We start from the raw sequence: 19391 nt of genomic DNA, 5'->3' as shown, positions 1-19391 counted from the left end.
TGAACAAAAAAGGTATAGCTTATATAACAATGGTCAGCTTTTATTACAATTGATTTGTTTATTATTAATTATTACTATTAAAAAAATTAACTTCAATAAACTATTTTTATTATATACTATTGTTCTAACTAAAAGAGAGAAATTTCCATATTACAACATACAATTAAATCAGAAACAGTAATTTTCAGTGTTAGTTTCGTATCTTATGAATCGAATTTTGTCCTTTTTTAATCTAGATTGTTTCTTTCCGTTTTCTAGTCATATTTAACTTTAATGATTCGGATTTGAAGTATTTGTCAAATTCCATAATTCCTGTTTCCTCATTCCTATCTAAAAGTAAATACAAGTTTTCATAAACATTATGATCGAAAATAAACCATAAACCCTAAACCTTAAACTCACTCCACAATATTATTAGGTTCAGTCCATAACCATACAACCGTCGAATATCTAACAAAAACCAATAAAACTTAAGAATAATCCTTCTTACATGAGATCGGCCCATAACACCATAACTATGAATCAAACACAATTTTGTGAATCTTTCATTTTTTTTTGGAAGAGTTGAAAAACTTAGCAAAATAGGAGGTTATAATAGCAACTGTCTTGTGCTTGTTCTCTTCTGATAGAGTGTAACAATTTGGAGTCCAAATAGAGGTTTCTTTGATTGAGTGAAGAACAGTGAGGAAAATGCGTCGCTTCATTTCGATTTCATCACGTTCAAATCTCCTTCAACCTTTTCAATTTCAAACCCTATCCACAACCACCGTCACAGAGAGCCCTCTTCCTCCTCCTCCTCCTCCTCCCGATGAAGCCGACGTTCGCCAAACGCTGCTCTCCTTCAACAACGATTGGAAGCGAGCCATGGAGTTCTTCGACTGGGTGGAAGAATCTCACTCCCACTGCAACTTCCGCCACTCCACCGACACCTTCAACCTCATGCTCGACATCCTCGCCAAGTTCTTCGAGTTCGATCTCTGTTGGCACCTCATTCGCCGCATGCACTCCCGCGCCTCCTCTCCCCCCAACCACACCACATTCCGTGTCCTCTTCAAGCGCTACGTCTCCGCCCACCTCGTCCAAGACGCCATCCACGCGTTCCACCGCCTCGGAGAGTTCAACCTCAACGACCACACCTCCTTCTCCCACCTCATAGACGCTCTCTGCGAGTACAAGCACGTCATCGAGGCACAGGACCTTGTCTTCTCCAAAGACGCGCCCGTCGACGCAATTGGGAACACCAAGATCCACAACATGGTTCTCCGAGGTTGGTTCAAATTGGGGTGGTGGAGCAAATGCAACGAGTTTTGGGAGGAGATGGATAGAAAAGGTGTTCAGAAGGACTTGCACTCGTATTCAATTTACATGGATATTCTGTGCAAAGGGGGAAAGCCTTGGAAGGCTGTCAAATTGTTCAAAGAGGTTAAGAGGAAGGGTTTCCAATTAGATGTTGTGGTTTATAACATTCTCATTCGAGCCATTGGTCTATCCGAAGGGGTTGATTTCTCAATTGGGGTTTTCCGTGAAATGAAGGACTTGGGTATTAACCCCACTGTTGTCACTTACAACACCTTGATTAGGCTTTTGTGTGATTGCTACAGACACAAGGAGGCACTTGCCTTGCTTCAAACCATGGCTCGGGATGGTTGCCACCCCACTGCCATTTCTTACCATTGTTTTTTTGCCTCCATGGAGAAGCCTAAAGAGATACTTGTTATGTTTGATAACATGATAGAGAGTGGGGTCAGGCCCAGCATGGACACCTATGTCATGCTCCTCAACAAGTTTGGTCGGTGGGGGTTTCTTCGCCCAGTTTTTATGGTGTGGAATAGAATGGAACAACTGGGGTGTAGTCCTGATGCAGCAGCTTACAATGCCTTGATAGATGCTCTTGTGGACAAGGGGTTGATAGAAATGGCTAGGAAGTACGACGAGGAGATGTTAGCGAAAGGACTTTCTCCTAAGCCAAGAAAAGAGTTGGGGACAAAGCTGTTGGGGGGAGAATCTGATGATTTATTGGATAGGTCTTCTCAAAGTACCATACAGACACACAACGTACCACTAGTCTAGATAATGTACTTCAGTGGCTTAAGGTTTGGTTTTTCAAAGATTCTATAGTATTTTGTATTTATGAATGTGGCACACTTTTGCAAATTGGATTCGAGTATTATCAACTAACCATACCATTTCATTCTCTTACATGGATGCCAACATGCAGTTACTCTACACAAGTCTTCAAGTTGTTCAATAAATCTTAAAAGATTCTGTAATGTTTAGTGCTTTACCGTGTTAGATATAATACTAGTAGTGTAGCTTCTTTACATAGGTCTTTCCCTTTTATAAATACAGGTTATGTTTAACTTTCTGTAAACTGGTTGTTGGATTTCATTTTGCAAACGCGCTTGCGAGAAAGTGCTCTGGTTTCATTACCCTGTATTGTTCTTAATTGTGTTTATCCACATAAATGCTCTGCTGTGCAAATGGAGAGTAGGTTTGTCAGTGAAAGTTTAATTTAGAAGAAGCAAGCTGATTAGATTTGCGAATTCTTTAGTTCGGAGTGTGAGTATATTTTTGCACCAAGATGGAGTATATGTATATGCCTAGGTATATTTTGATTAGTTGTTTAATTAAGCTATGTTCTCGCAAAAGCATAAATATAAATGGACTAATTATAGTCTTGGTTTTACAGATCGCAGATGAACTGGAAAGTTTGTTGGTCGATAATAATGACATGTCTGAAATGTACTTGATCCAAAAGCTTAATGCTCGTTTATTTGATCAGACATCAGTAGAATAAGGGCACAATTCCGAAGTTGAGGATATTGATGAAAGGTAAAAGCCATCCATTTTTGTCTGTTTGATAGCAGCTTTATTTTGACAAACAAGACTGAAGTTGAAATTAACAAAATGGTTGATTTTTTTCTTTGGTGACAAATCAAATTAGAAAAGTTTTGAAAATTCTGTTAGGACTTAAGTACAAGTGGAGAGTCCAAATAAAAGACTAGTCCATCAGTCGAGAGAGAGTCCCATGACTTAGGTACCACCTCAAGTAGGTCATCCTATAATGGGGGACTCCTAACATTATTACTTCCTTTAAGGGGCTGAGCAGTGGGTTGGAAAGAAAGAGTTGTAGAAAGAGAGGAATTGAGATAAAGTGCACTAATCCGGTAGTACCCATTTTTTCTTTAGACGACATCACTCATGTTATTGTTAAGATTGCACCTTAGTCCAGTCTATAGGCAGTTCTTTCCATGGTCAAACTCTCAGTGGCAGTACCATCGTTGCCAAAATCGCTACTCAGTGTTGGACTTCTAATGATTCCCTAGTCCTAAGCCTGATGTTCAGGAATTGGAGACGCTTCTAGCAATATATTTTGTGCAGACAATTGGAATCTAGCAAAGAGTGTCAGTGTAAGTATCTATTGAACTCTTCTATCCTGAGTAATGTGTTGTGACTGCATTTAAAAATTAAACTTCTTGTCTGAAATACCGAGTGATGTATGTGTTTGTGATTTGCTTAAGTTGAGTGATTGATTATGCATAGAGGACTACATAATAATGTTGGATGTTAAACAAAATTAGCTTCTGCAGGCAGCGATAACACTGGGCACCCTAAACATGATAGTTAATGCTGGTATTTGTGGTGGTGGGATTGTTTGGCATGAATATTCACATTAGTCTCTTTGATGGAAAACCTCGTCAATTTTGGGCCACAACCTGGGGTACTTTGGGATGATTTATGATAATATTCCTTGTATGTTAGTGGTGGGGGAAGAAGATATATTTTGTCTTTGAATAGAGCCTAGTTACTTGTAATCACTTTACTGATTTATTTGCTAGAATGCAAGCTTAATAATGTCGGTGTTACTGTTGTAAAGGGGGGAAATTAAGTAATAACTGTTGCATTTCTCGCAAAAAAAGAAAAAAGGAAAAAGGTTTTGCTATTCGTACCCTTGTGCTGTGCTAAACATGTAAAATCAAAATATTTTGTGCAGTTAATTATAGTGATTAACTAAAAAAATTAATTTAAAAAACTTAATTAAAATGGATTTTGATTTTTTTGATTTTATTAAAATTGTACTTTAAAAAAATAAATAAACGTTGGAAATTTTTTTGAAATTGATATTGTTTTAAACTGTGGAATGAAATTACCAGAAGAACCTAGTTTCTAAAGTAGTTGCAAGTACAAAGTAAATAAAGTCCATGACAAAATAAAACCTATTAAATTATAATTAAAAGATATAAAATGAACTCTAGAGATGGGTAAGTGGACGTTCGTTTAATATGATTTGCAATCTTTTGTGTTTTTGTAAACGTGAAATTACAATTTTACTCTTCTCTTTACACGCAATAATCAGTGTAGAAGTCTTTACCTTCTATATAAAATTATGAATACAATATATTCTTTGTAATTTATATTAAACAATTCATAGTACAAATTTTATATTTTGAATTGTAAAATTCAAAATCAACAATTTTGACATTTTTGAGATATGGAATGGTAGAAGAAACTAGGAAGAAATTGACTTGATTCAACAATTTATGAAATTAAAATATATTTTTATTTTATTTGTGAAAGATAAAATATATTAAATTACATATAAAGATAGAATAGGAAAATATTTGTATGAAAAAAACAGTTTTAAAAGGAATCCCATAAGATTCAAAAAAACTGCTCTATTGCTTTATTTTTAATTATTCTATTCAAATCCAAAAAATTGTTTTATAACTACTCTATTAATTATTTTTTATAATTGTTTCATTTAATCTAAAAAATTATAACTAAAATAATGATATAAGGATAAAATAGGAAAAAATTATGTATACGTAAGGATTTTTACAATAAATGAAAAAAAAAATGATAAATTTATGTGTATCTATAGATAATAATAAAAATAAAAAATATGAATTGAGATAATATAAACCATAAAAATATTATTTAAATGTGATAAATATATATATATATATTATATTTGTTATCTAATATATAATAATAATAAAAATAAAAATATATATAGACATAACACCCCTATGTTATCGCTAGTTTATTATAATTTCTTTTGTTAAAAATATTACAATTTTGAAGTTCACATATTCATGGACCATGTCTACAAAAAGCCCACAAGTTTAATAGGTGAAATCTAAAATTATCTTTAGTTATACAAAATTTTAAAATAATCTATTCATAATGAAATATGTGGTCAATTTATTTTAAAATAAACCCACCCTCAAAAATTATTTTATGATATAAAATTTCTACTTATGGTCAATTTAAAAGTAATTTTTCACGTCATATCATAGGATTTAACCATAAATTGTTTGAAAATTTAAAATTTAATTTAACCATATATTCATAAACATTAAAATCTTATTTTATCCAAAAGTCCATTTTGAATTATATTGGAAAATTAAAATTAGCAACAGACAAGTAAAATTTAAATTTTTCATTTAATAGAAAATTAAAACAAAGAGGGACAATTCGGACTTTTCATGTTAAATTGTTAGGGTTTATGGTTTCTCATATAAATTTCCAATATTTTCGTATCAGAACCACAGAGCTAAGGATTTCGGCTGTTACTCATCAACAAGGTCTCCTCTCTCGTTCTCTCTGTGACCTAATTTTCGTTTTCTCTGTGACCTAATTTTCGTTCTCTCTGAGACCTAATTTTCGTTCTCTCTCACATCCTTTGAGTATTGACGTGTTTGAACAACCTCTGATTTGTATAGTTATTTTTGTTTTCGCAGGAAGCAAAGCGTGTCTTTTGAATTCAACAAGGAAAGATGTCAGGGTATGTTCAATTTTTCCTCATTGATCCTCTTAGTTGGTTTATGGTTTATGGATGCAACACTTTTCCCCCTTGATTTTTTATTCAATATTTAGTAGAAACACCTATTCGTAGCTTTTATTGATGCCTGAGAATGGTTCCTCAGAATGAAAATTTGGTAGTGAGGATATACATACTAATTACATTGTCTGTTCGTAGTTGTGTCTTGCCTTGAGGTTCGATTTGGTAGTTTCAGGTTTCGATTGTAACACATTGATGGTTCAAAACTGAAATGGTTTTATCATGTCATGTTGTTTAAATTAATTAATTGTAGTTGGATTTTGATATTGGAGCCTGATGGAGTATTTGTTCTAATTTCCAATTTCTGATTCACTCCTAACATGATTCTGTGTTGAAAATAAATGAAGTGAAGTATATACAATGGTCTATTATAGTCCTGGGCAAATTTGTAAGGACTGCTTTGTATAAGCACTGCTAATCAGTTTAACTTGATTTGTGGAGAATTGAATGATAGGACTCCCCCTTTGTCTTGACTAGAAGTTAAGAGGGTTAGAAAAACTGAATGTATAATGTATCACACATTTAGTATGGAAATAATTCTTGTAAAAGCTGCTGGTATAACTTGTTCACATGCTTCTAATTTTATGTGTATTGCTCTACTCCTGTTTCTGAGTAATAGCTTTTCCTTGATGAGTTTAAGATTCTTGTATGGGTTTATCCTGACAGTTTAGAATACTTTTATAAGCAGTGAAGAAGTAGTAGCTGTTCCAGCTGAGGCACCTGCATCCATTCCCGGTGAGCCCATGGATATCATGACTGCTTTACAGCTTGTGCTGAGAAAATCTCTGGCTTACGGTGGTCTTGCAAGAGGTCTTCATGAAAGTGCTAAGATCATTGAGAAGCATACCGCACAGCTCTGCGTTCTAGCAGAAGATTGTGACCAACCTGATTATGTGAAACTGGTGAAAGCCCTTTGCGCAGAGCACAATGTTAGCCTTTTGACAGTTCCAAGTGCAAAGACCCTTGGAGAATGGGCTGGTGTAAGTGCCTTAGAGACTCTAACCATTTTACTTAAATTCTTTGTACTATTCGTTTACTCCCAATTCCCAAATTCAGTCGGTGAATGGAATTTTTTTCCCATAGGGATTTTATTCTTTATTTAGATCAACAAATGGGATGTTGTAATAATTTTTGTTGAATATTTTTTTCAGTTGTGTAAGATTGATTCCGAGGGAAAGGCTAGGAAGGTAACTGGTTGCTCATGTGTGGTTGTTAAGGTACGGCTTCATTAACTTGTATTTGAAGTGGTGATGTTTTGGAGTGCCTTGTGTACATGTATGTTAATGTGTTTGCATTTTGCAGGATTTTGGGGAGGAACACGAAGCCTATAATGTTGTTCTGCAGCACGTGAAAGCTAACTGAGTTAAATGCCCAGATTTGTGGGTTTCAGTTTGAAGTTATGCCTACATTTGTGGGTTCAGTTTGAAGTTATTTTATTAGTTTTTGAGGAATATTTTTGCCTCTCTGGGTATCTGCATAGGGATTTTACGATTTAGTACAATTATACCCATTCTCATTGTTGCTGAGTGAATGGTTTTTTATTACTACTAATTTTCAGTGTTTTTTAGATTGACAAGTTGAGTTAATTGCTTTAGCTTAAACGAATCAAATTATGTTACGTTTCTTATGAACCAGTAATCCCTAAACCAAAAATGGAAACCAGTAATCAATTAATCATGTTAATGATTAATAATCAATCCATCGAATCGAGTCATTGAACTAGGAAAAGAGGTTTATTTGCCATTATGCAGTACTCTTGATGTGTCTGCTGGACAGTATCGAAGGAACTCGATTCAGAAGAAATGACAATTTTGGTCACCTTAATCCTCTTTGGGTCCTTTTAAATCGTTGTTAAGCTTCCTATAGACAATTCTTACAAATCAATGGTGAGTAAGAGACTCTATTCTTAGAATTGGGGACCATACAAGAACTTTATTTCATAGTCAATAGAAGATAAACAAATGTATGTGCTGAAATATCGAGTAAGCCGACATTTATTGGAACTTGGTCCCTATAGGCCAAAAGGCCAACCGATTCAAATAATGTTTTTCATTGCACAAATTGAACATTTTTTATAAAATTGTTTTGAACAAGAGATGTCTTCTTGATAAGTTAAATAGTGAATTTTAGTCTTAGAGAATATTGTGTGTGTTTTTTATTAGTCTTCTTTTTCTCTTATATTTAGTTTTTCTCTTTTTTTTTTCTAGTATTTATTGTGTATTATCCCATATATCTTTCAACTACCATATTTCCTGCCTTTTTCTCCTAGCTAAAGATAAAGACAAGATCTTCATTAATTTTTCATATCAGAATTAAACTATTTTATCCTAGTAATGGAATCGACCAATGATCTTAAAAAATGAAGAAAAAAAAGTACACTTTTACTATGTTATTGTTATTATTTCAACCTAAGTCTTTAGTATACATTATTCACATTAAATTAACACACAAATTAAAAAAAGTTCTTTGCACAACTTTAAAGCTTGATTGTTTTTAAAATCACACTGAAAGAATAACAGTCCCTTTTAAATTATGGTATTTGTGCAAATATTTAACTTTTGAACATGGTTTGGTATTTTAGTAAAATTAAATTTGTGTTATTTAAACCGTGAAAAATGAAAGTTGGGTGAAGACCGGCATTACGCGAAGGTTGGTGATCACTAGAGAGAGTCAAAACTCCAAAGGGAAAGAAAGAAAGTAAGTAATAAATGATTCATCAACCTTTGGTGCTGATGAAAAACCAAACAAAAGTGTACAAATAACTCAATAATTCTATCTCTTCCCTCACCAACCAAACTCAAGGACAACACCACACAAGGAGTACCATTATCATCTCATATTTTAAAAACACCAATTTTAGCAGGCAGAGATGTTTGACCAAAAGGGTACATAAATTTATAAACCTACTTAAATAATATTCTTTCTTTTTTTATCAACCTTCAAAACCTTAAGGCATAAGAATCTCTTCATAACGTTTGAGCATGATCAATGTGCAATTCAAAGGGATTAAAAGTGCTTTTGTAATTAAATTAGAGGATTATGAAAATATAAAACACACCCACCACATAAGTAGTATTCATTTAAGAGTATCACGGATCAATTAATACACAATTGATTCGTTTAACAAATTTAAAAGTTGAAGGGTATATTTTGTCTGATTTAGGAAAATACAGAAAAAAAAGTAAAATTATTTTCATTTTACAGATAAGAAAGTAAGTGAAAGTGTGAAAGAAAAAAAGAAAAATGATGTTTGGATATAAATATAATAAGGGTGATGATACATTCACAACTCCAATTATTATACGCGTTACAACTCTCTATACTTATCATATCAAACTCTCAATACAAGTCGTATCAATAGTTGTGTATAACTCCAAGACTCGTAAAACTATTATTTTTCATAATTAAATGATATAAATAATAGTATAGAAGTATAAGGTGATTTTATATAAAATATGTGGATTATGATAGTATGATTACCAAGAAAAAATGATGTGCATGAATGAAAAAGAAATGAGAAAAAAAGTATGGTTGAAGGGTTGTGTTAGGTGAGTGGGGTTGGCATCCATTTTCCCTATAAAAGCCACTATCCATGTATCTTTGTCACCATCCATTTCTTCTACTTTCCCTTCATTCCCTTCATCTTCATCATGCCTTCTGCGGATTCATCGTCACCTTCCTCCCAAACCATCTGTGTCACCGGCGCCGGTGGCTTCATAGCATCTTGGATGGTCAAACTTCTCTTGGAGAAAGGCTACACTGTGAGAGGAACCCTCAGAAACCCAGGCATGTGAATTCACTACGTTACACTTACACACCAACACACACACACACACACTTAGTTTTAACTTTGATTTACTTATATAGCTCAAGTTAAAGTTGTGTGAAGTTGTTTGTGACCATGCATGAATTTTGGATTTCACTCTTCAGATGATCCCAAGAACGGACACTTGAAAGAGTTTGAAGGAGCCTCCCAGAGACTAACTCTGCATAAGGTTGACCTCCTTGACCTTCACTCCGTTAGATCAGTAATTCACGGCTGCCATGGCGTCTTTCACACAGCTTCTCCCGTCACTGATAACCCCGTCAGTTTCTCTTTCTTCTTTGCTTTACATGTTAGTTCTTGGAAAATTCCGTGTTCATGTGTGTCCGTGAGTAACGACATAAATAGGAGTTACCACTAACACCACCAACTCCAACTCTAGTATATGGATAAATTCATAAATAATTTAGCATATTTTATTTTTAAATTTTCAATTATTATTTGCATCTTTTTTTATTATTATCAATTTTGTGTGACTGAAAATTATGAAGGCAACAAGCTGTATTATGTGCATCTGTATGTGGGTGCAAATGGCTGCTGGTGGATACGGATTACTGCTGCATGATAGTGACTTTCTGTTTGTTCATCTATTTGTTGTAAATGGTTTATTTGCAACTTTGATTTGGTGACGAAAGGAATTAGTTAGATGGGCCCTTGAATTAATTGTGCAGGAAGAAATGGTGGAGCCAGCGGTGAATGGAGCGAAGAATGTGATCATAGCAGCTGAAGAGGCAAAAGTGCGACGTGTGGTGTTCACCTCATCAATTGGTGCCGTCTATATGGACCCCAAAAGGAGCATTGATTTGGTAGTGGACGAGTCTTGTTGGAGTGATTTAGAATATTGCAAGAACACTAAGGTACTATTTACCTACCCAACAGTACTGTTTAATGATAATTTCTATTGACAGAGTTTGAGTAACTTGAAGGGGAAAAAAAGTGTTTGGTGACAAATGGTATTTTTGAATAATATTGCAGAATTGGTATTGCTATGGGAAGGCTGTGGCTGAGCAAGCAGCATGGGACACTGCAAAAGAGAAAGGGGTGGACTTGGTTGTAGTGAACCCAGTATTGGTTCTTGGACCATTACTACAACCAACCATAAATGCTAGCACCATTCACATCCTCAAGTACCTCACTGGCTCTGCCAAGACCTATGCAAATGCCACACAGGCTTATGTGCATGTGAGGGATGTGGCATTGGCCCACATACTTGTTTATGAGAAATCTTCTGCCTCTGGTCGATACTTATGTGCTGAAAGCTCCCTGCACCGTGGAGAACTGGTTGAAATTCTGGCAAAGTATTTCCCTGAGTACCCAGTTCCCACCAAGTAAGACACTCTGCCATCATATTTACTACGAATGAATGGTTAACAACTATGATAACACACAAACCGTTGGGGAATGGGTGGTGATGGACCACCATATCAGAATTGGGTAAAAGAATATTTTGGGTCATAGATGGTGTTAATGTGCATGGAACATGATTATTGCAATATTATCTATGATTTTAATTTCTTTTACTCGTGCATTGAATTTGTCGATTCTGTATGTTTTTCAGCACATCATATCCATAGGTAGGAATTTTTCTTTAATTTCATCTTTAAATGAGTTGAGTTCATCTTAATCCACAGAGACCAGATGTTGAGGTTATGTATGACCTACAGCTTTTACATTTTGCATTTTCGTGTCCCACACGAGTGTTGGAAAATGACATTTAAACTTATTTGTTTGCCCCTAAAACTGAGTTTGCGTCTGCATGATCTCAGGCTGTCGTATGGACAGTTAGGTAAAAATTAAGATCCCATTGCAATGGCATACTTTTCTTCCAAAATAATGTATATTGGAAAATCTGTCTCCTTATATTTTACTGAAGAGTAATGACAGTTTTAGTTGTTGAAAAATGTCCAATTCTGATATGCAATGATATGTCTACACCTGGTGGTGGTCATATATCATTTGAGGTTTTTTCTTGGGTAAAGTGGCTGTGAATGAAAATGTGTTTGGAGTAGGTATACCAACTTTGACTTGTCTATGTAATCATCCACTCACGCATGCCAGAAAAAAAAAATCGATTATTGCATTTGTAAAAAGAAGTGGAGCATACGAGTCCTTACCAAACCCAATGTCACTGTCACTTGTTAGAGTGTAAACCCCTTGTGACTCTCATATGTGACCCACCTCTTCCACTATCATTTTGGCATGCTAAATAATTTTGTTTGTATAGTGACGAAATATTTGAACATGTGCAGGTGTTCTGATGAAAAGAATCCCAGGGCAAAACCCTACATCTTTTCAAATCAGAAGCTGAAAGATTTGGGATTGGAATTCACTCCAGTGAGTCAGTGTCTATATGAAACAGTTAAGAGTCTGCAGGAGAAAGGCCACCTTCCTGTTCCTGCACAGCAGGAAGATTCAACTACAGTGAAATCATAAACAAGCTACCCCTTCTATTTAATTTGTCAACACAATCTTAATTCAGGACAAGAAGCTGTAGCTTTTGGCAATATGGGCTAGGTCATGTTATGTTTTAAGAGAATCCTGCAACAGAAAACTGTATTTCAATTTTTGTAAAAAAGCCATCAACCAAATTGTTGCCATTTATGGACTTTATAATATTAATGGAACTCATTTCCCTTGTTGACTTTACTTCTCTGTTCCTCAAATTGTTTATCTTTCTTTAAACTCTTTGTATTCTTAAATATGTTTTTAAATAACATTGTCCCCAGCAACAATCTCAGACCTCCCTGATGAGGAGAAGAAAGTTAGCTAACCTATGAATTCCAAAGAAAGAGACTCCTTTATTAGAAAGAACTCTGGAAGAAAGAGATTCCTTCGTTGTTAAAAGAAATAGAGTGGAAGGGAAAGATTTGATAAAAAAAAAAAAAAAAAACTTGATATATTTGATTGAAGAAAAGTTAAAAGAACAAATAAAGAATTTCAAACTATGAAAATCATTTTGTTTTACTTATTTTTTTCTTAAATCAAACAATTACTTATTTCTATCTATTTGCCTTTCTTTCATTTACCTTTTTTTTCCTTCTCTTTTTCATTTCCTTTTACTAATGAAAGAATATGATAATCAACATGAGTGGCCAGTACTGATAGACCAATACAGAAGAGAGAGAGATTCTTGAGTTTGACATGAGGGTGATGGTGACACTGTTGACTGTTTTGATGTGAGAGTAGTGTACTTTTCAACTTTGAAATTTGCTGATTCAGGCTTCGGTAAATGCAAGAGCTTTGTATTTGTGGGTAATAAAACAGGGTTGAAAAATGAGACTTTGGAATCTTTGAGTTGGACTACAATACAGTAAAGTTAAATTTAATACATTCAACATTTTTTTTATTTAACAAGTTGATTAATAAAATTTAATATGTACAGTGTTAATGAAAAAAAAGTCTCTCTTACACAATTGTTTAATAACTCTTTTCATAACACATTACCCTTGATCAATGAGAAGAATGTGGAGAAAGGAGAAAAGCACCTCCTTCCACACAAGTTTCAAACCACAAGAAATCGGTATGAGATGAAAATCAAAAGGCTTAACAATTCTAATCAAGTGATACCTTAAGACAGTCTGATACTAGTGATTCTAGAGATTAACAGAATGATATTTATTTGTTTGTTTATCTAAGTCTATATTGCTATTCTACTCTACTGAGACATATTTGTCAGTCAAGATCAGCAGGAGTACTTCTTTGAGGCAATTGCATGCTTACTATGTCTTCTCTTGGAAGAGAATAGATTGATCCATTGCCTTGTTCATTTGTCATTTGTTGATTTTCTGATGCTGTTAGAGCCAAAAGGTGTGTAGCCTCTGTATTTTTGCGGATTACTAGGTACGTTATACCCGCCAAATATATCGCAATGCCTGAAAATCCTAACATCCCAAGAAGCACCTTAGCCACAATTTTTATGTGGCTTTGAAGAAGTAGCTTGATGAAACCAGTTATCAAGTAGTATATGTTAATGACCATAATGAGGGAACCGATTATCCATGTAACAGCTGAAATCTGCAATATGTAAGGTAATGATTAATTCAGCCAAAATGCACAAGAGACAGTTTTTTTTTAATTTTATAATTAGGATTTTCACCCTCCTCAAATTTTCCATGCTTGTTTCTCTATTTAATCAATCTCTCTTCATTCTTGTATGATGTGTGATGCCAGATGTGAATTTGTTAGTTTCTTTTATTATAGATCTTTTCACAACAATCTAGAACTGCAAATTTCATGTTATTAAAAAAAATTACCATGGTGGAGTTGACATGTGTCCCCATCTTAGTTTTGCAGCTTGTAAACTTGAGGAGTGGAACCAAAGCAAAAGGAAGTTCAAATGATAAGATCATCTGATCAGAAGAAAAAGAAGGGCTTCAGCACAAGCTATGACACCAACTTTTTTTACAGCAAAAATATGTGCAGGCATAAACAGCAAGAAATATAAAACAATGCCATGCAGACAATTTTTCATGCAGATCAAGTGGTGCATATGTAGCTGCATGTTACCATATTTGTTTCCCTACTTAATCCTTTTTGAACTAAGTTGAAACAAACAGAGCAGTTATGCATACCAGTGACCATTATGCAGTTGAGTTAAAAATATGTGAGAAATTTCCATGATTTTAGTATGACAATTTAAACAAAATATTGACTTCAATCCAAGCATATTCCCAAGTGACAAAATCAAAGAAAATTTGATCGAAATGATATCTTACGGATGCAATTATTATCAGCTTCCCAGCCCCCGCAGATCCACCAATGACTGCAACAATCAAGCTAGGAACTATGGCTAAGCAACGAGTTAACATATTCCGAATCCATGGCTCCAGTCGTAAATTAAGAAATCCCTGAAAGAAGAAATAATTCATGGGGAAATACAAAATCTAGAAACAGATAAAGATCACTAATGCTTCAAAATATGTAAGTGGACCACAGAAACACTAAGATAATTTTTAACCCAAAGGACCATTGGGAACAATTATTACTGCTATTAAAGGTCTTAAAGGATGTGGTAGGTTTATTGAACATTAAAATACCACAAAATTAGTGCATGACCCATCTATACTTAAATCTGATGAATTGTCATTTCGAACTTTTATCTTTAATAGAGAAGTAAATTACATTAAGATATGTGTAGATAACTATTTCTAAGAGCGATTTATTGCCATTTGCTAAGATCAACAGTGGTTTCTTTTCTTTCTAGTTAAGATGTAAACATGCTCTATCATCTTCTATGCAAAAAAAAAAAAAATGTAAGAAAATCCATAAAACAAACTACCTGCATGACATACTGCCCAGCATATGTTCCTGTTATGGTAGAACTTTGACCCGATGCAAGCAAAGCAATTCCAAACAGTTTTGAACTCCATTTCCCCAAGACATTCTGAGTATGGCACACATCAGATATATCAGCTATGATTTTACTAGCACCTTACAATGAATAACCATTATATATGAAGCTTAAGGATAGGGTGAACTTGGAGGAATCAGTAACTAAACTTAGCACTACAATATACCCAAGGTAAGAAAGACATCTCCAGATTTCACATACTCTAAGTAGGAAGGAGGCTTCGTTCAGATCCAAATCCTGACAGCTCATCCGATCTTCTGCATTCAAATTCGAAGAATTGCAAACAGCGCCACTTACAGAAATAACAGAAACATTTATGAGGAAGGCCACCATGAGAGCGAAGGCACTTTCTATCATGTAAAACCTACAAGCCTCCTGTCGAAGGAAATAGTTGAATGAAACACAAGATACTGCTTTACCATAATCACACTTAATGCTTGGTTTTAACTTGGACCCTTTTGTCTGAACGTTTAACAAGGTTAAAAACTAGACAGGACCTTCCAACAATAATTCAAATTCCAATAAGATTTGTTGTTTTAAACTATTATTGTCAAAGAGGATGAAATGGGAAAATTCAGTATTAATGAAAAAATAAACTTTGAAAGCTCAACGCAAAAGAAGAGAGGTGGAGAAAGAAGAGAATTTTTTCATATTTATCAACCAACTGAGGTATTAGAATCACATGGAAAAACCCATTGAAAGAAGTAGAATAAGGTAATAAGGGTCCAACAATTAAAAAGAGAAACATTATTGTTGAAAATTTTACTACATCTTAAACATCAACCACATCGATAAAGAAACTGGTCTGCAAGGCAGTATCCAGAGGCAAACAACACTGAGACATTACTTGGATCAGAGATAAATCTTTAAAGGGGAAAAATTGAAGCATGCATGCAAAAATAAAGTTGTTTTTACATTGATTCCTCGAACCGATCGTGGTATTTTCCTAGACAGCACCAGTGCTGAGTGCAGGAAGAGATTGTGCCTGAGGAAAATTCATAAAGAAGCATGTCATGAAATTATATTTTAAAAGAAAAGAAAAATCAAATGGTTGAATAAGACATGAAGAACCCACGGCATAACCATAGCTCCAAGGAGTGAAATTGCAAGACCAGTTGCACCATTTCCTTTTAGTTCTGGCACAAATAGACCCTTTATAACTTCTTTAGCATCAGGCTTTGCATATCCAAGCTCAGCCATAAAACATGCAGCAATTGTAAATACAAGAAATGCAATCAAGAATTCGAGTTTCCTAACCTGTCCAACAACAATACAAAAAAGGCTCGTATTGTTTTTACATAGATAGTACCTAATATAACATGCAATGACAACCATGTTTTTTTCCAGGATAAAAGCAGAATATGGTAAACTACCCCGTATTGCTGTAATGCTAAGAGGATCAGTGTGCTGAGTCCTGTCAGAAGAACACCAATCCAAACGGGTATGTTGAAGAGCATGTTCAGTGCAAAGGCTGTCCCAATTACTGCACGTGTACAATAAAAAATTCATGGTAAAGATGAATAAGATAAAGAAAAGGCAGAAAAAAAAATTGTATGGTTTGTTTTAAAAACTAGATAATTTGCCAGTTTGACTTTCACTCTTTCCTCGAGTAGAATTTCTAGTATCCTGACCAGCATTTATTTTTTAATGCACTGTTTGCAGCTCAAACGAGAGGAGGAAAGAAATGGAATGTGAAATTGCATCACTTCCTTTGACTATAAAACTTCACTGGTCTTGATTTAGTGAGTCAATTTAGTTAACAGTGAACTCATTGAATATTTGAATATAAAACTTATAGTCACTTCCTTTGACTATAAAACTTCACTGGTCTTGATTTAGTGAGTCAATTTAGTTAACAGTGAACTCTTTGAATATTTGAATCTATATAATATCTTGGTTATTAAATATGTTTTGATCACTGCACTCCAATTACCATCCTAAGTACAAATAAATCCAAAAAATCCCCATACTATTTACATGGATAAATAAAATAATGAAACAATTCCAAATGCACAATTCATCTCAATACCTTCAGGAATGTCACAGGCCACTATAGCAATTTCAGCAATAATCCAAAGGATGAAGTTGGGCACCCGGGGATATTCAGTTCTACAATGCTCTGCTAAGTGTTTTCCTGAAAACAGCAAAATAAATTGAAGGAATCCAGAACAAAAAAACTAAAATTTACAACTCGCATACATTCCAAATTTATTCAATAGAAATAAACTTGATTATCAAATCAAGTACCAGTGACCACCCCAAGATTGGCTGCCATTGATTGAATTACAAGAGCAGCACATGATGCCACCAATATGATCCAAAGTAACTGAAAAAAAAAACAACAAAAGTGTAAAAGAGATGAAGGAAGGATTGACTATCACAAGAAATGTCTCAAAGCACCTCATATTTATATTGTGCCCCAGCCTGAAGATCCGTCTCAACTGCAAGTTATTAAAAGAATACCGTAAGTATACCGTGACATAAGTTTTCCCTTCATTACAGAAGAAAATTAAGAATAGTGTGATCTTACAGTTCCCTGGGTCTATGTATGCAATGGATACAAGAAACCCAGGCCCCATGTAGGCAAATAAATTTTTCCAGCTTCTCTTCTGCAAAATAGAAGCTTGCATGAATGGTGATTATCAAGTACACAACACTTATAAGATGAAGTATATGTATTAATGCAGTACACTCCACAACCAAAGGACTTTGGTTGCACCATCATTTAACTCTGCAATTAAACAAAATGCTAAAAAATACAGTTTTGTGAAGGGTTGTTTTTAACCAACTAAAAGTGTAAGTTTTATCATTGGAAAGAAAACATTTATCACCTTGGAAACACTAACGTAAAATACGTGCTTTCTTCTCAACAAAAAACCTTACATTTTTAGTTGCTTAAAATCATCTCCAGAGACTGGTGTCAACAAAATCATACAAAAAAAAAAAAAAAAACACATGAAAAATTAAAGGTTAAAGAAAAAGAATCATTGGTTAGAATCCATAATCCAGATATTCTTTTCATTTCATAAAGTGTCAAATGAAAAATGATATTGTCCCAAGGCAGGTGGTTGGATGGGGATGTTCTTCAATTCATATCAGTCTATCCCCTCTATTTTGTTTTCCGTTTCATAAGCCAAATCAAATGCTACACAGGTTGAATACAAAGCAGCTATTAACATAGTGTCATGAACTGGTAATAGATTTCTCTACCCAGAGAAAATAATAGCTTTTTGTCACTAATTGAAAACTCTAACACGCATTTTACCATACACTCCAGCCCGTTCACGCGAATACTCAAAAACCAATAGTACTGTAATTCATACGTGACATGACCAAACAACAAACAAAACCCTGAAAATACTCATCAGTCATCTCAAACACATGTTAACAGACCAAAAATTTCGGTCACTTGTTATCTCTTTCAATTCTCCACGACACTTTTCAATTTCAGGTACGACATCATGGTTTGGCAGAAAAACAAAAATGACTTACCCATATAACTAATTTTCAATCTTAAACATAGGTGGGAAGGTAAAAGTAATGATCGTACCATGCATGCAATACTGACTAAAAACTGAATACATAATTGAAAAAAAATGAAGGGATATTCAATGAGAGCCGAAACTCACATCAGGCACAACAATTTGATTAGTCTCTGAGTTCTCAATGAGTGGCGCATTGGAAAAGCTTCGGTTGCCAGTGCTCGAAATGAATTGTGGCTGTCCGGAACCAGAACCTGTGACAGCCATGTTATCTGTTTCCTTTTCGTTTCTGCAAACAGAAAACGAAGGCAAATATGTCAGTAACACAAAGTCACACAAATGGGATCCAATCAAAACGAATCTTCAATCTCATGACCCTTAGTTTGGGGCAACACGTACTGAAAAACCACCCCAGTTGTAGATTAAGATTAAAAAAATAACCTTTGTGAAGAAAAATTAATTTAGATGAAGAGGGTGCAGAAGTGAACTCTTGAGTTGCACTGCAACAACAGAAGAAAAGTGAAAGATTTAAAATTTTCATTTTTGAAGGAAAGAAGAGAGAAGAGAGAGATTGCGTACGAAAGAGGTGGAAAAATGAACACTGCGCAGCCCAATACAATACACCACACCAGTGAATGTCCCTTCGTTTTTATAGTATCATCTTATTTTTCTTTTGGCACCTCCACCCAACTATATTATTACAGGTTCTACCATATAGTAAAAACTATATCTATATATATAAATATCATTTTCATTATTTTAACATTTAACAATAGAGAGAAAATGAGTGAAATAAGTACAAAAATGAAACCTTTAACATGGACAGTGGAAGGTGTGGTGAGGAACCATCGTGTCTGTTCTGCAGTGGAGAAAAAAGCAGGCGAACACACG

The 19391-nt window shown here is 34.5% G+C and overlaps 4 protein-coding genes across 11 annotated transcripts; 3 read left to right on the top strand and 1 right to left on the bottom strand.

The window, feature by feature from the left end:
* The first annotated feature begins 462 nt into the window (after positions 1-462).
* LOC137836080 (pentatricopeptide repeat-containing protein At1g80550, mitochondrial) lies at positions 463-3945 on the top strand. 7 transcript variants are annotated; one of them, XR_011085187.2, is made up of 3 exons: positions 463-2093; positions 2690-3410; positions 3591-3945. XR_011085187.2 is itself a non-coding variant. In XM_068644903.2 (2 exons), exon 1 carries the CDS (start codon positions 691-693, stop codon positions 2068-2070), a length of 1380 nt encoding a protein of 459 aa, XP_068501004.2. In that variant the 5' UTR covers positions 514-690; the 3' UTR covers positions 2071-2093; positions 2690-3945. The 7 variants fall into 7 exon arrangements, 1 of the variants encoding a protein (XP_068501004.2); XR_016521060.1 differs by having other exon boundaries at positions 620-2604; positions 2690-2832; XR_016521059.1 differs by having other exon boundaries at positions 620-2604.
* A 1813-nt stretch (positions 3946-5758) lies between these two features.
* LOC137836081 (small ribosomal subunit protein eS12) lies at positions 5759-7421 on the top strand. Its single transcript, XM_068644904.2, has 4 exons — positions 5759-5788; positions 6534-6825; positions 6997-7062; positions 7148-7421. Exons 1-4 carry the CDS (start codon positions 5781-5783, stop codon positions 7205-7207), a joined length of 426 nt encoding a protein of 141 aa, XP_068501005.1. The 5' UTR covers positions 5759-5780; the 3' UTR covers positions 7208-7421.
* Positions 7422-9136: 1715 nt separating this feature from the next.
* Positions 9137-12314, top strand: LOC137836078 (cinnamoyl-CoA reductase 1). Its single transcript, XM_068644902.2, has 5 exons — positions 9137-9631; positions 9776-9930; positions 10340-10525; positions 10644-10996; positions 11918-12314. The coding sequence occupies exons 1-5, from the start codon at positions 9496-9498 to the stop codon at positions 12099-12101; spliced, it is 1014 nt and encodes a 337-aa protein (XP_068501003.1). The 5' UTR covers positions 9137-9495; the 3' UTR covers positions 12102-12314.
* Positions 12315-13081: 767 nt separating this feature from the next.
* Positions 13082-19285, bottom strand: LOC137836077 (metal transporter Nramp1). Of its 2 annotated transcripts, XM_068644901.2 has the most exons (15): positions 19080-19175; positions 18942-19000; positions 18648-18789; positions 17549-17627; positions 17419-17459; positions 17266-17344; positions 17048-17152; positions 16392-16501; positions 16094-16275; positions 15934-16003; positions 15220-15393; positions 14947-15051; positions 14384-14515; positions 13922-14017; positions 13082-13682 (listed from the first exon to the last, which is right to left on the bottom strand). In XM_068644901.2, exons 3-15 carry the CDS (start codon positions 18765-18767, stop codon positions 13341-13343), a joined length of 1635 nt encoding a protein of 544 aa, XP_068501002.1. In that variant the 5' UTR covers positions 18768-18789; positions 18942-19000; positions 19080-19175; the 3' UTR covers positions 13082-13340. The 2 variants fall into 2 exon arrangements, with proteins under 2 accessions (XP_068501002.1, XP_068501001.1); XM_068644900.2 differs by lacking the exon at positions 18942-19000 and having other exon boundaries at positions 19080-19285.
* Positions 19286-19391: the final 106 nt, after the last annotated feature.

Source organism: Phaseolus vulgaris, chromosome 5 (genome assembly GCF_051622355.1).
Source record: "Phaseolus vulgaris cultivar YP4 chromosome 5, ASM5162235v1, whole genome shotgun sequence".
In the NCBI taxonomy this organism is placed as follows: domain Eukaryota; kingdom Viridiplantae; phylum Streptophyta; class Magnoliopsida; order Fabales; family Fabaceae; genus Phaseolus; species Phaseolus vulgaris.
This window is presented reverse-complemented; position numbering and strand designations above follow the sequence as displayed.

Bases quoted from the DNA above. Each gene is read 5' to 3' on its own strand.
- LOC137836078 (XM_068644902.2), top strand. From the start codon at position 9,496: ATGCCTTCTGCGGATTCATCGTCACCTTCCTCCCAAACCATCTGTGTC. The intron at 9,632-9,775 runs GCATGTGAATTC...TTCACTCTTCAG, and splicing joins AGGAACCCTCAGAAACCCAG to ATGATCCCAAGAACGGACAC. The intron at 10,526-10,643 runs GTACTATTTACC...ATAATATTGCAG, and splicing joins AATATTGCAAGAACACTAAG to AATTGGTATTGCTATGGGAA.
- LOC137836081 (XM_068644904.2), top strand. The intron at 6,826-6,996 runs GTAAGTGCCTTA...TATTTTTTTCAG, and splicing joins CCCTTGGAGAATGGGCTGGT to TTGTGTAAGATTGATTCCGA. The intron at 7,063-7,147 runs GTACGGCTTCAT...TGCATTTTGCAG, and splicing joins GCTCATGTGTGGTTGTTAAG to GATTTTGGGGAGGAACACGA.
- LOC137836077 (XM_068644900.2), bottom strand. From the start codon at position 18,767: ATGGCTGTCACAGGTTCTGGTTCCGGACAGCCACAATTCATTTCGAGC. The intron at 17,628-18,647 runs GTGAGTTTCGGC...TCTATTTTGCAG, and splicing joins ATCAAATTGTTGTGCCTGAT to AAGAGAAGCTGGAAAAATTT. The intron at 17,153-17,265 runs GTACTTGATTTG...TGCTGTTTTCAG, and splicing joins CAATCTTGGGGTGGTCACTG to GAAAACACTTAGCAGAGCAT.
- LOC137836080 (XM_068644903.2), top strand. From the start codon at position 691: ATGCGTCGCTTCATTTCGATTTCATCACGTTCAAATCTCCTTCAACCT.